This window comes from Poecilia mexicana, unplaced genomic scaffold (genome assembly GCF_051168715.1).
Source record: "Poecilia mexicana isolate PSO_F unplaced genomic scaffold, ASM5116871v1 scaffold_12, whole genome shotgun sequence".
Taxonomy (NCBI): Eukaryota; Metazoa; Chordata; class Actinopteri; order Cyprinodontiformes; family Poeciliidae; genus Poecilia; species Poecilia mexicana.
This window is the reverse complement of record NW_028263381.1, coordinates 13147007-13161939: the sequence shown is the minus strand read 5'-3', so window position 1 is coordinate 13161939 and position 14933 is coordinate 13147007. Positions and strand designations below refer to the sequence as shown.

Below are 14933 nucleotides of genomic sequence, written 5' to 3'. Positions count from 1 at the left end.
GAATTGAAAAGTAAACTGCTCCTGGTATGCAAATAAACACTGGTGAAGTGCTGCTCTGTGTAGCTACACAGAGTAGCACTACACCAGTGTTTCCCGCCCTGCAACCACAATGCATCTCTTCTCTTGTGAGAAAAAAAAAAGTTCTTTTACATGGTCTCTGACAAAATAATCATAAGATAGTCCAAGGCTGTTCACAGAAATCTGTTTTTCTTTTAGAAGTTGGAGAGAAGATCCTGGAAGAAATTATGCAATACAATGTTATTTTTTAAAAATTGTATCATATAATCATAAAGTTGACATAGACAGCTTCATTTGTATATCTTGTATATGAAGCTATTATCATCTGAAATTATGTAAGCTAAGTGCAGTTCTTGGAGATCTCCAAAACAAACACACACATTATCTCTCACATGAAAGGCCAGCAGCTGACTCTTGAAGTTTCACGAGTGGACAGGAGTGTTGCGCTTAAGGCCACGGGGGTTTCACGGTAATTACGCCGTTTCAATGGGTTTAACCATGAGTTTCTAACCCGTGACGGTCATGAGGAATTTTGTTTGCCCCTTTCTGCTCTCCCACATACTGAGGAAAGGGTTTTGAGGAGCAGAGGAGCACAGAGCTTTGGTGGCCATAATCTGAGAAGGATCTCCAATCTGAAGGAGTGCAGCCTGGCACCAGGGAATTATCAGGTAAGATTATTCTGTTGTTGCATAAAAGTAAAAGTAACACAGGACTTGGCATAAGGTGAAGGATTATACTTAAATATGTTTCAGGAATATCAGAAATAATTGCTATAATGTGCAGACGATAACTTTGTTCTTAACTGCAAGAGGTGTTAATGAGAAAAACACAGATTTATTTTGTTATATTGCTGTTAGAGGTTGTTTATCCTATTTGTATTTTTTTCCCTCAGTTCATTAAATGTAGCAAGATATGTCAGTTGTTCACAAAAAACTCCCAGCATACATTAACAAAAATATTAATAATGTAATATGTGGCAGTGCAACATTTAGCATTATTAGAAAAACAGACTTATGGTTTAAATTAAAATGAACACATAGAAATATTCATAACTGATCAGACTTTCAACTTTTTTATGATAGCATCGCTTTTTGGGTTACATTTTCTGAACATTCTCATCTGAAAGTTTTTTTTTTTATTCTGGTTAATCTTCATTCAACCAGTATAGTGTGATAATTGGCATGTCCATATGGTTATTTGAATTCAATATATGCTCTTTTACAAGCATGCAAAAACACAAATTAATTCCCTGGTTGAGAAAATTAACTTTGACTACTTCTAATTTTGAGGCTGTCTCTGGTTGACTTTCAGCTTGATGTTGTGCAATCGTACAGCCGGAATGCCTCGTGGAGACTTCAACGTCTACTTTGCCAGCGGACGGAGAGGATATGTCAGAGCTGAGGAGTAAGCAGATTACTTATCTGCGGTTGAATGAATTATCATCTAGAAAAATCCTGCAATATATTTTGAGTTGAAAGATTTGTGGGGAGAGAGAGGGTGACTCCAGACTAAAAAAAAAAAGTGTCATCACTTCCAGGGCAGTCGGCATAGGTCTTCTGGTCGTTGTCCTCGCTGGCCTCTTCATTCTAGGCTGCTGGTACCTAAAGAAGAGGAGCGGCTACAAAATAATCAGGGTGAGACCGTCTCACTTTACTTAAATCCTTTTATTAATTTTTAAATTTGTAACTCATTTTATGCTATCCACATAGGAATTTATTACCAATATATATTATCCTTTGTTTCACCTCAACACTTCAATGCAGAGCGTGGGCTCAGGATCTGCAGGTTTTACAGGAGGCCAGTACTCAGAGCCAGGGACTTCAGCAGACAACAAAATGGCTCTTTCTGACTTTGGCAGCTTCCGATCAGTGGTAAGGGTTGAATAGTTACATTATATCCTAAATGGTCTTTTCTTTTTTTTTTTTTTCAAAGAAAAACTCAAAAGACTCAAAGCCCTTCTGAGAACAGGAGAGTAGAGCATGTAAAGCCGATGCAATGCAGTGGATGCCTGAGGGAGATTATTATATCACCAGACTAGGCTGAGGTATTAAAAATGTCTCATTCCCAAGGGAAGTGTGGAACACACTGGGCAAGCAAGCAGAGGGCCGGGGCGCTCAGATTGAAACACTTACCATACAGCGCCCTCTACATTTATGAGCACCCTGAGTAATGACATGTAAGCTTTGAAATAAATGTATCTTTTATTTCAGAAGGAAAAATTTTACTACTCGGTGTAGGGGAAAAAAAAAACTTAAGAAACTACTTTTTTAGTTATTGTCACCCCCCCACCCCACCACCACCCTCAAACCAAAAAAAAAAATTAAATTTCACAAGACTGGAGCATGCAGAGAGCGGGATCTTTGAACAATTTTCAAAGAGTAATTCTTCAAGATTGTCCACAGTTTTAAGTTTTGTCTCCCATGATGCCAAGCACTTTTTACAAGGTTCTCAAGACCCTGGAAGAAAAACAGGCCCATGGCAACACTGTGATCCCTCCACTGCACTTAAAAGTGTGCATATTCTCTGCATGTTCATTCTTTGTTTCACATCAAACCCATCTCTTTTAAAAAATGCCTCAATTACATTAATTTTGCGTGATTGTGGTTTAGGTGATCATGGGAAAAAACTTGAGATTTCTTACATGGCTGAATAAAAATACTGAAATTAAAAATTGACCATTTAGTATTCCTTTGTGAAACAAAATCAGCAGAATAAAGACCTGAATCAAGGGCGTCTAAGAGCAGAGGCCACTTTATGAAAGTTGTAGGGACAGTTGAAATTATTTGTTGAGGTAATAATTTTTACATTGTCAATGCATTATAATTCTCTGCAAATCAATCTTATTGCATTCAGATGTTTTTCAAACTCTACCCTAGGTTCCTAATGCTCCTCCAGCCTATGAGAAGATTTCTTCAGGACCACTGCCGCCTCCTTATTCCCCCTAAGCGAGAAAGACCAACATCTACAGAGAAACGCGAACATGTGCAAACCAAACTCAGAACTTGTTGGATAAAATGTCAAGCATCACTGTCGACGCACTTCATAAATGAATGGCACCTACAGAAAAATACATTGTTTTTCTTGCTTTGTAAAAATCTTCTCATGAATAAAGATGAAACATACAATCTAGGCTGTTTCAGGAAACAAGGATTGCAAAACACTTTTTTTTTTTTTTTTGGGACAGTCGCATTGTTTATTTCCATGCAATTATGTCCACAGCTGTTCAATGAAAATGTACCTAGTAAATATCTTTTAAAAATCTATATGGTAAAAATAAATAAATGTGATTCCAAAACATTTACATGGACTCAAAGATATTGTAAAAATGTATCTATTAGTTCATATTTCTACAAAAAAAAGTAAATGTAGTTTTCAAAACAGTTACTACTTGAAAAAACATGACAGATGTAAAAGAATGTAGGCAGTTGTAATTAGTATGAGACAAAGCAACAACAGTAAACCAATTATTACACCTTAGACAAATATCTAAAAGGCTGAATAATGTCCCCTACTTTCCACCTTTCTGATTTACTGTGATAACTGGCCAAATGCCACCTCTGACAGTCTGCAACATTAATGTTTCAGTTTGAACTCCAGAAACTCAACACAATCCACCATTTTAGTGTGTTAACAGCAGGCTCATAAGAAAGGTCATGTAATCGAGTTGTGAAATTTAATTGGTGCTTAAATGTGAGATGGATCAAAGCAGCCATAACTAGAGAACATTCAAAAAAGTTGGCTCAGTATTGGTTTGCTGCTTCACTTAGTGATGAGGCTGTATAGTGGAATCATGTGTTCGTAGTACCCCACCGGAGCTGTTGGGGGTGACCACCAGAGCGTCCCGGGGTTTGGGACACGCGGTCTTCTCTGGTTGATTCACCTGACACTGATCAGTGCTCAACACGGCACCATCAGTGCTGGTGAGCAGCTTGGATGGTAAGCTAGCATGCATACCCAGTGATGATGTCTGCACAGAGTTTGTTTGAAATGCTTGGTTAGTCAATATAACAGGTGGAGTGATGCTGCTTTTTGTCATCAGTGATGTATCTGGTGGAGTTGAAGTCAGAGTGGTGCTAACTGGTGGTGCAGACGCCGCAGATGCCATTTCGAAGGTGCTGATAGTGCTTCCAATCGGCGGAACAGTAGCGACTGGCAGTGCTTGGGTCCTGGTTGCTGTACTTAAGATTGGTGGGACGGCCACTGTTGGCAGCTCTTGCGTCCGAGCTCCAGAGAGTGCAGGCTGACAAACTGGCAACGTTGTTTTGAGTGGCGTCTTTCTTGATGCTGCTTGCACTAAACTCTGTGGCTGAGCAGCTGAGGATGTTGCAACTTTAACTGCCGTCTGCTCTGGACGTATAACAGATCTGAGAGTTGCTGGTGCATCCACACAGTGGCCAGAAGGAGAACAATGCAAAGCTGCGGGAACTGGGGTGACGGGGTTATGCAAGGCACCAGTTGATGAGCTGGGTAAACCAGGTAGGGATGACAGAGGTCCCGACAATCTGGACAAGGAGGTGGATACTGTAGCTGAAATGTTAGTTGGTGTGGCTGAACCACCAGTGACCCTGATTGTAGCAAGTCCTGATCCAAGGGAAGGAGCAGTAGTTTTACCTGGGGAAGCCAAAATAGGTACACTGGCTAACCTTGGGGGAGAAGAGATCAAAGTGGATGTACATACTGGAGGCAACCCAAAGTTACATCCATGTGCAGGTGAGAGCCTAGGCAGAGCTGATACTACGTTTGTTTTACTGGGAATCACTGATGAGCCCAAGCCAGGTGTTCCTGTGAGTCTGAATGGCATAACATGAGGAGTGCCTGTCAGCAAAGATTGACCAGTGCATGCTACAAATGGAGAACCTACAGTTGGCATGCTGGGCAGCCTGACTGCAGATTGGGGTAAACCTGGTGCCTGAGGACTCACAATGACAGAGCTAGATCCTTTAGGGGGCAAAAACGCCTCAGAGCTAGTAGAGGTGGCAGCAGGCACTTGTGGTGCAGAATTAGAGATGAGAAGGACATGACTGCCAGGGCCCAAACCCTGGGGAGGGACTATAAAGCATGCGTTATTTAGGACAATCTGCGTGCCGGCTGTAAGGTGCGTGGAAGTGTTGAGGATTATCCTTTGTGTAACTGGGCCAGAAGTGGAGGCAGAGAATGTTGTGGGTGCAGAAGAGAGGAGAGGAAGGGTTTTATTACAGGATGGTGGACCTGCCTCGCTCCTGCCACTTTTAATATGCAACAGCTTTGGGTCAAGGAAAGCTGCGCTCGTTTGGGCCGGGCAATTGGTAGTGGTTACCTGAGCTGGACAGCTGCCGGACAGTTTAGACGCAGGGACAAGAAGTTCTTTCCTTTTTATGTTTTCCGCAGGCAGAATGGCAGCAGAAGACGACGGGCAGCTTGTTTGTGAGATCACAGAAGTGGAAGGGACACCCTGTGCTGGCGAAACAGCCGAGAAAGAAGTGCGAGTGTCAAGGTGGGGGGAACAATTTGTAATGGTAAATAAATTTGTTATTGGGACCAGTCCAGCTGTGGTGGGACTGTATGAGCCTGATATCTGGACTGTTGAGGCCTTCGAAGGAGAATGCGACAGAGCACAGATGGTCTGGCCGACTGTTGTCGTCTTTCCTAGTAAAGGAACCGGAACACCTGGTGAGACAAATTAATGTTAAGAATGTTAATAGGAGTGTAATTGACATAATTTCCTACAATGTTCAGAGTGAGCTGTTTAATTGAGTATTGAAACAATATTTTTAAACTTTGGCTAAAATTTTATGACCCTTTCAAAGGTTTTGCACATAACTCTTGAAATGAATTGATAATCTTCTCAATCAAACAAACACTTCAACATAATCACACAACTAAAAAGCTTTTGAGTGATTTGTTAAGCTGCTAAAACTTAAAAGGATTGACATTTAGACTTTCGATTGCAACACTTGACAACGGGTTCTGCTGCTGTTACTGTGGATACGTGTTCGATTTCACAACAGTCCACCTGAGCCTAATTAAAATAAATGAACGCAGCAGGGCGCCTCTCAGTCTCGCTCGTCAGACTGATAGCCAACCACAAAAGCTGAGATTGCAACTGCATGCAAGTTGTGGGGAAGGACAGAAACATTTCGGAGTAGGATGGAGAGCATAGTATCTCCACATTTTATTTAACTTCGGCAATGCAGCAAAACTTTTTTGTTTTTTTTAATGAAAGAAAATAAAAAGCTATAAGTGGCGAAAGCTGGAAGATTTGTGTGTCATAAGAAAAAAAGCTTTACGAGAGCACCATAAAGATTTAAAATCTCATATAGAGCTGCAGAAACATTTGTTTAGCTCTTCTAATTTGTGCTAGTGTTTCTGGCCGGTTCAGTGAGGCAATTTGAAGTTTTTAAATCAAGTACTTGACTTTTTAAGGTTCTTTCATGAGGTTATGGGCAGAACTGACATAATTTTGAATTGTAAGATTCAGCAAATCCTCCTGCCCCCCACAAGACTAGAATGCCACATTTGGTCAATGCATCTAACATTTTAAACACCCAGGAGATTCTGAAAACATCCAACTACAAGACTGAAGTGTAAGTGATTGCAATTACAGCATTTCGATTTTTATAATCAGCCAATTACAATCTGTGTAAAAAGAGACTGTAAATGTGGTTTCAAATGAGGTTTACTTTAAGAGAACCTACCTGGTTGGACGGTACTGTTGCTGGCCTTGGACAATGCGTCTGAGCTGACACAGGCAACAGGCTTGGCTGAACTTATACCCATTTGTAGAGTCGAACTTGATAACGGAGCGGTCGTGGCTTGTCCACTCCCAGCTCCCATCATCTGCTTCGATATGGCCCCACTAAAGGTGGTGGATGTTGTCACTGTGGGCTGGCCAACACGTACGACTCTTGAACCGGCGGCCGACTGCGTGGAAGAAGGCGTCCCTTTTGACGAGGGTTGGTTTGAAGACACTGAAGAAGTTGAAGTAACGAGGATATATTTAGTAACCTGGGAGATCTCGTCTGTATTGCTGCGCTTTACACCAGTCTTGCTGATGGGTTCCTGTGCTGGGACTTTGGAAACACCAGAACTGCTGAGGGACGGGACGGCAACCTTGTTTTTCAAAGTGGAAGGCGGAAAAGGAGAACCGCAAGAGGCCGTGTTCACCAGTTGGGAAATCTTGGTTACAACAGTAGAAACTGGCGCGATGCAAGAGGCTCGACTTAAACCAGCAGCAGTGCCTGTTGTCTTGCTTGCAAGCCCTCTGACAGGAGAGCTGCTTGTGATCGCAGTTGGTGTAGAAATGGTGGCAGTGTGAGGGGCTGTTAATATTGAAGGACAATGCTTCTGGGTTTGGGCAGTTGCCCCTCCTGGAACATGAGAGGGAACCGAAGCAGTGTGAGTTGTTGAGGTCTTGGACACAAGAAAGGCTTTTAACTGAGGAGATATAGTAATGACAGGACTTGTAGGGAAAGACCCCAGCGAATTCTGCTCTGAAGACGTCTGGACTTTGACAATCCCCGTGTTGCCGCCTCTAGTCGTCACCAATATGGACTGAGAGTCACGGATGCAGACGGTCTTCAGCTCCTGCTTGGGCTCTGTAAATTTAACAGTCTCAGCAGTGGCTGCTCTGGCAGCAGCTGTGACAATGGACGGGGTGGGCAGGCCACCTTTTAGTGTGCTGGCTTTAACAGTGCAAACCGGCGCCCCCTTAGGTCTGGCGGAGTTCGGGGTCCCGTGTTGCAGAATGGGGGAAGTGGAGGGTGCAGGATTCCCCGGCGTCCGTGCATCTGTAAGCGGGGCGACCTGCTGAACAGGGATTTTGCCGTCAGGAATGCTGAATCCAGGCACATCCGTTGATATACACACAGGACTGGTCCCTTTGGAAACTGGAACCTGAAGGACATTTGATTGTTGTGGAGTCACACCGGTTGCCTTGGTTTCATTCTTCTGAACAAGATGGCTGAAAGGCAGAAACACCACCTGCTGCATTACCTTCTCTACAGTTTTCTTATCCATAACAGAATGAGCAGGGGGATTGACTGGGCTCCTGCTGCTGCTGTCTTTTTTAACAAGGTGACCCACCCCCTCTGAAACCTTACACACCACTTGGATGGGACTTTTTGGTTCAGTTTGGGATACTGCACCCGGTGCCGTTTTAGGAAGAGCTCCTGTCGATACAGTCTGTACTGGTGCTTTTGTTGTAGTCTGTTGGGACACCTGGTTATTAGAAGGTTGTGCTTTTGACGCTTTTGGATTAGTCAATGCAGACCCTTTCAGCTGCCCATCTATATTGGATAAACCTGGGAAATCTGTCGGTCTTCTCATCAAGGTCACTTTGTTGCCCACACTTTTGGCCAGCAGGGTGGGAATGGGCGTGTAGCCCGGGGGTAGTTTACACGTCAGGTTGAGGGTGGGAGATGTGGGCGACGCTGACGTATGTGGCGATATTCCAGCCGCCCACGTCGAATCGCCCGACTGACTCGTTGATATTAATGCAGATCTCGTTTCTCTTCTCCAATCAGTAGACGTAACACTGGTGAGAACACCTTGAGCAAAACCTCTCTCTTTGCTGGCCAGAGGGAGTTTAAGGTGGTTTGAAGGTGAACTAGTCAGAGTTTTCTCTGCAGCAGACTCTGCAGCAGGCTCTCTGGCACTTGCTAAGAACACAAAAGAGATTCTATGTTAGAGATTGACAGGTTATCATTCATAAAAAGCTGAATTGCATCTGTTGGTGTGAGTGCATGTCATATTACGATCTATGCTGCCATCAGATCAAATGAATCGTATTTGCATGCAAACATTTCTGACTGCAAAAGTCTGAAAGCCAGCCATCTGTTATGGTTGACCAGGCATTATGTGTAATAAGAAATTGAGTCTTGTTGCATGTAACATTCACAGCCCCCTGCTCTCTTGTTAACACCTGCCAAATGTGCAGTTGCCTCGTCTCAGACTGAGGAATGTAGAAAAAGCCAACATTCTAGTTTACCTCCACTCCAAAGGCCTCTGGGAACGACGTGTTCCTGGTCTTCTTCTTCTATATCTCTGCAATGAATCTTCTCCACGTCTGTTTCTTCGTAGCCGTCGTCATCCTCATCTGATGATGACGAAGATGAGGAGGACGATACACACTCTTCGCGTACAAAGTTGTTGTACTCTGGGTGCTTCTTGAACTCGTCATGTTCCTTCTTTAGACGAAGTCTGAGCGGAAAACGACACAAAACAAACTCACTGAAAACAGAACAGCCGAGGTGAAACAGTAAAAGATATCGCAATTAGTAGCAGCTCTTTTAAACTTTTAAACATTTCTGACCTGTTTCTTTGGTAGGCCTTAACAAGTTTTGGTTCCCAGGGTAAAAGCTCATTCAGAAGTCTGATTAGAGTACTGTGGAGCTCTTTCACTGCTTCTTTCCTGTAGTACCATCGGCCCTGTTGGTTCACACACAAAGATTTAAAGGCAGACTCAGTCGTTATTAGTCTGCTGATGTGGAGTAAAACAACATTTTTTTGACAGAAGAGTGGTGACCTCCTACCGGTCTCTTTTTCATGCTCTCCAGTTCGTCGAGCTCATCTTCAGTCTTACTGATCAGCTCTCGCAGTTCATCTAGATTGCTGCACACCAACTTCAGAGGACAAGGAAAGACAAACCGATGAGAATTGGAGAAAATGTATAAATGTTTTCATTTTTTTATGTTACCAATTAGGGTTTGAGTTATGGTAAAAGACTACCTTGAATGTTGGTGCCAGAGGAGTTTCTTCCTTCGCTTTTTTCAAAGAATTGGGGTTTTTTCCTACAAAGAAGTGCAGTGGTGACTGAACTACTGTGGTATCATTTTAGAATAAAAACAAATGTAAAGCTTAAAAAATAAAGAAATAAATCACACACCTGTTTTATACTTTTTCTTCTTGTCCTTCCTCTTGATTGTTGTGGTAACCCTTTGAACTGCAGACTTGGCAGCCTCGCCTGGCAGCGGCCTCAAACTGTGCAGATGCTTCTGCTCTCCTTTCACTCCTGGCAGCTGTTCCCTTGTTCGCTTTTTCTTCCGCTTCTTTTTCTTATTCCAGGTTTTGTCATCCGGCCTCTCCTCGCTTAAGCGTCGAGTCGTCTCAGAGGACGAATGAGTTGCTGGTCTGGACTTTCCGCAGCAGCGGACGTCCTCCGGAGATTTAGAGTCACAGAAGTTTCTTTTTAAACAATCCGAACAGGGAGATGTTTGATGTTCCCGAGCAGATTTCGCCTCCTCCATTTTGACCCCCAGTTTACCTGGAGACGAAGGCGAGCGGCCAGTGTAGCTGTGCTCGGCCACGTTCAGGCAGGGATCTGCCGTTTCTGCTTTGATAGTGTGCTCTGAATCATACGAGAAGACCTGCTCCTGCATGGATGATTGCTCATCTGAAATTTCTTCTTTCAAACTCACTTTCACCTCATCTTCATCAACATTTCTGCCCTGCGTGAGGAATAGCGAGTTTGCGCATATTTTTACATTTAATTTTGAGTCTTCACAGGAGTCGCCATCAGTGGACTCCGATTCAGAAACATCCATTCCCGACAACGATTTGAATCCGCTTTTATCGTCTTCTCTATTTCCATTCTCCTTTTTAAAAACTGCAAGTCTCCCTACTGTTTTCTTCACGGAATCTTCAGATTCGCCTGTATCCATTGGGCCGCCATCACAGGCGTCGTTTTGATCCGACTCGCTCTTCACTCCGTCCGACCCATTCCCCTCGGTCCCTTGTTTCGTTTCAACTCTCCTTACCAGCACAGAAGGGAAAGGAAAGGCTGGAGGAGCGCTAGGGCTCTGGCAGTAGATCCTCAGGTCGGCGCCGCAGAAATGTGGGAAATGTATGTAGGCGTTCTCTTTGCTGTCGTAGCCCAAAATCGACTCCCTGCATTCATGGATGGGCTGCGCTAGGACAGCGTCCTGCACGTCCTTCTGCGTCTCATACACATGGTCGCACAGTCCCTTGAGAAGCCAAACCCGCTGGTAGAAGGGCAGCAAATGGAAGGGTTTCTCCTCCAGTGGACTCGCCTCCCCCAGGACGCTGAAGAACTGGTGGCAAAGTCCCAGCTGCTCCGCCCGACGGGGCTGGTTATGGTAGGCGCCGACGGCCCGATACCACCCCATGACGCGCTGCCTCAGCTCCGACTCCCAGCGACGGTACGGCAGCGCGGGTCGACGTTGCAACGTGGCTCTCCTCTGCGGCGGGGACAGCAGGGAGGACATGACTTTGGACAGGAGCAGGCTGCAGCGTGGCATCAGCAGGCAACGCTCCAGTTCGAAAAACACAATCTCAGGGAGGTTGAGGGCGGTCTGCGCAAGGCAGAGGAAGTGTCCGATGGCAGGCAGCTCCCATAGGGCGCCCACGGTGTGCGGGGCGGCCTGCGACAACAGACTCTGCTCCCACTCTTCCACCTCTTTGGCCGACATTTCTTCCGCTTCTTTCTTCTCGAGCTCGCGTTGCCTGGAAAAGCAGCAGACATGAGCGGTTTATTGCTGCATTTACTTCTTCGCCAACAGCGTTCATACGTCTTTAACTTTTTCACATTTTGTCAAATTACAACCACAAGCTTCCGCATATTCATCCGGCTCTTTATGTGACAGACTGACTCGAAGTGCTGCAGATATGTGAAGTAGAAGGAAATATAGCTTGCTTGTGATTTGTTAAAAAAAAAAAAAAAAAAAAGAATCATTATTGAACAAACGTTATAATGATGACCAAAAAACAAATAGGTAATTGATACAGTTGCAGAGAAGTTAAAAGCAGAGTTAGGTTACACAACAACATCCCAGCTCCAATCCATCACCCAAAAAATGCAAAGAATGTGACGCAACTGCAAATAAACAAAGACGTGGCCGTCCACCTAAACTGGCAGGTCTGGACAGCGCTAGTCAGAGATGTAGCTAAGAGGCTCCAGTTAACGCTGGAGGAGCTGCAGAGATGCACAACTCAGGTGGAGGGATTTTATGTCAGCAAGACAGCTGTTTGCTGTGCACAAATTTGGTCTTAATAGAAGCACGGCAAGAAGAAAGTTGGAATACAAGAACAAAATGTTACTTTCCGTCTGTAATCAAAAATCAATATTGCTCATATCCATGACAGCAGCATCATGCTGTGGGTTTGCTTTCCTTCAGGACAACAATCACAAAGATTGGAATGGCCCAATCAAAGTCCACACATAAATTCAATTGATGATCTGTGGTAAAACTTGAATATTGATGTTCAGTGATGATTGCCACTGAATCTGACCGAGCTTGACTTATTTTGCAAGGAGAATTGTGAAAATTTCCATTTTTAATCATGTAAACGGAAATGTGCATGTCTACAAATTTGCAGCATTCCACTTGCAGCAGAAATGCTGCAAGTGGAATGCACACTTGCAGCTGGAATGGTAATGAAAAGCAGTTCTATTAAGCACAAAGTCAGAGGACTGGATAGAAATGAACTTTTCAAATATTTGTAAAAAACTTCTCCAAACCATGTGCTTATCCTTATACTTTATAATTAAGTCCTACTTCCTGTTGGTATATCACATAAAGTACCAGGGGGAAAAACCCCAACAAAAAACATTGAAGTTTATGTTTGTAACTTTACAAAATGAAAAAAAAAAATTAAAATAAATCCACCCACCTCTTCTCCTCCTTGACCCTCTGCTGTTCCTCCTGACGTAGTGTCCGCACCATGACAGACTCATGGCCACCGCCGGTAATAGTAGCCAGGTACCGAGAAGCCTGCCTCCTCCGTGTGGAGGTTCCCCCAGAGCCTCGCTCCTCCTCTGCACCAAAACGACCTTTAGAGGTCACTGCCAGGGACGTCTTTTCTCGCAGCACTCTGGCGTGGCACATCAAGATAATATTCTTACATGGGCTTGAAGAACAGTGATCACATGGTATGTCTGCAGTAATGTCAACTGAAATTAAACTGTGTTTTAGATTTACACTATTTCAAGCAGTTTATTTGGGTTTCTGAGCAACTTTGTTGCTCTTACCTGGAAAGTAATGTAAGCTTCTGCTCCAGCATGATTTCCAGCTTTTGAGCCTGTTTGGATATCCAGTGGTCCACCCCATAGTATCGGTAGCAGTTCTCTAACATCAGCCTGAAGTCTGCAACAAACTCTGTTATGTTCTCATACTCCTGGTTTATAAACTTCTCCTCAATGCGACGCAAGCACATCGACTGCCTAAGCTGAGCCTGAACCTGTCCCTGAACCCCTTCGATGCCATGCTGCGCGTCATGGTGGCCGATGGGATGGAGAAACGTGCTGGTTATCCCTTTGTGCTTGTCCAACAAAAAGACTGTGAATATCTTATAGGCTTGCTGAATCTCGTAGTTCATATCCTCCTCAAAGCTGTTGCTGTTGGTTGAAATGCAGACTTCAGGCAGCGAGAGGTCACCGCTTGGAAACGCAGACAGGCTATCTTCACCAGGACTGCTTAACGGTACCACAGCCTCTGGTTCCCAGGTGCCGTTACTGTGTTTTTCTTCGGATCTGGTTATATCTCCAGAGTTACTGCTGATCCATTTCATTTGCACAGGCATGCGAGCCGTGGGCTCTAGAGTTGCAGAGTTCTGGTCTGTCACAGTTGGATCTGTCATGTCCTTCTGATCCATGGCACAAACACCTGGGGAGAGAAACACATATTGCCAATGGGAAACTTTAATGTGCAAAAACACTCCCATCTAAATGGAAGCTAGATCTGCAAAGTGTGAAGGTGCAACTCAGAAGATAGGAACCGAAAGAAATATTTACATCAGTGACCCAATTTAAAAAGTGACATTCACACTTTACATATTGGCAGTCTGCGTTATGCATTTCTTTAATCTTTTAATTCTATTCAGACCAATAAAAACACAGAATTGAGTTTTTAAAAAGAGTAGAATATTGGAATGAAAACTAGATTAGTCACTCTTTATTCTGTCTTTATTAACTATCCAAATCAATAGCTATATATATTGATATAACTGCATATATATTTAATTTTTCAGACGTGAAATAGAGGAGCTTTTCACAGATATACATCTTTACATAATTTACTGTTATGTACTTTAATGTGCCAAGCCTTTATATAACTAGAAGCAACTAAATCACAGCACTTATAATTCTAGTTCATAGTCAGAATCCCTGTCACGTAAATGTCCGCATGACTGACTTTATGCGTCTCCTGCACCTCTTCAAACTTTTCCTTTCCCAGGATTAACAGCTAGTGAGGCTAAAGTTAGCAACAGCAAGTTAGCTAATAAAACAAAGCCGGTGAAAAAGTTTGAAAAATAAATCTACCTTATCATATCTCGCATATGAACGCATGCAAAAGGGGAGCTAAACAATGCGACCATGGGCAAACTTTGGTTGCTTCAACAACATACCTTGACGTTTTCAGTGGGGCTTCTCTCAAGATAGCTCTTAGCAAGCTTAGCAGCCACGGCAAGCCTGCTAGCTAGGTTAGCTGGCTATTGTCTCTCACTTGAGGCCTGCAATTGCTCCGCTCACCATCCATAGTAAATGTTTTTTTAAGTACATTTAAGGTCCAGCAGGTAGAAAGTTATACAGCCTTCTCAGTGTCGTCATCGCACGGAATGATGTCAGTGGTAGCAGGGAAAGCTAACAGAGCATTAGCCGAAGTAACAGTAGCTGATTGTCTGATAATACATAATAGTTAATTTTCCACCACCTATGAGACTAATCACAGGTTGTCAAATTTACGTCTGCTTAAAAATCTCTGCGCTCACTTTAGACAGTTTTGCAGCATGTGTCGCGTTCAGAAGCCCTGCCGATTCAGTCTGAATAGTGTAAAACAATACAGAAGCGTCCAGTCCACCAAAGATGCTTTACGTCCACCCGATGCAAATGTGTGCACTGTGACGTAACGATCTCGTTCCTGCGTCACGCAGGTTTGTTTTCATTCCGGAGGAAGCCCAAAGCCTGTTTTTTTCATACATTT

At 43.7% G+C, this 14933-nt stretch overlaps 2 protein-coding genes across 2 annotated transcripts; one reads left to right on the top strand and one right to left on the bottom strand.

Moving 5' to 3' along the window:
* Positions 1 to 605: 605 nt before the first annotated feature.
* On the top strand, positions 606 to 3143 carry mlana (melan-A). Its single transcript, XM_014996580.2, has 5 exons — positions 606 to 686; positions 1330 to 1422; positions 1556 to 1652; positions 1782 to 1889; positions 2895 to 3143. Exons 2-5 carry the CDS (start codon positions 1334 to 1336, stop codon positions 2961 to 2963), a joined length of 363 nt encoding a protein of 120 aa, XP_014852066.2. The 5' UTR covers positions 606 to 686; positions 1330 to 1333; the 3' UTR covers positions 2964 to 3143.
* Positions 1927 to 14838, bottom strand: brd10 (bromodomain containing 10). Its single transcript, XM_014996577.2, has 10 exons — positions 14359 to 14838; positions 12983 to 13616; positions 12625 to 12825; positions 9881 to 11457; positions 9724 to 9785; positions 9528 to 9617; positions 9308 to 9423; positions 8984 to 9195; positions 6693 to 8654; positions 1927 to 5664 (listed from the first exon to the last, which is right to left on the bottom strand). Exons 2-10 carry the CDS (start codon positions 13603 to 13605, stop codon positions 3782 to 3784), a joined length of 6726 nt encoding a protein of 2241 aa, XP_014852063.2. The 5' UTR covers positions 13606 to 13616; positions 14359 to 14838; the 3' UTR covers positions 1927 to 3781.
* Positions 14839 to 14933: the final 95 nt, after the last annotated feature.

Coding starts and splice junctions, on each gene's coding strand:
- mlana (XM_014996580.2), top strand. CDS start 1,334: ATGTTGTGCAATCGTACAGCCGGAATGCCTCGTGGAGACTTCAACGTC. Junction 1,423..1,555: donor GGATATGTCAGAGCTGAGGA/GTAAGCAGATTA, acceptor CATCACTTCCAG/GGCAGTCGGCATAGGTCTTC. Junction 1,653..1,781: donor GCGGCTACAAAATAATCAGG/GTGAGACCGTCT, acceptor ACTTCAATGCAG/AGCGTGGGCTCAGGATCTGC.
- brd10 (XM_014996577.2), bottom strand. CDS start 13,605: ATGGATCAGAAGGACATGACAGATCCAACTGTGACAGACCAGAACTCT. Junction 11,458..12,624: donor AGGGTCAAGGAGGAGAAGAG/GTGGGTGGATTT, acceptor CTGCTTTTCCAG/GCAACGCGAGCTCGAGAAGA. Junction 9,196..9,307: donor AAGGCCTACCAAAGAAACAG/GTCAGAAATGTT, acceptor TTTTCCGCTCAG/ACTTCGTCTAAAGAAGGAAC.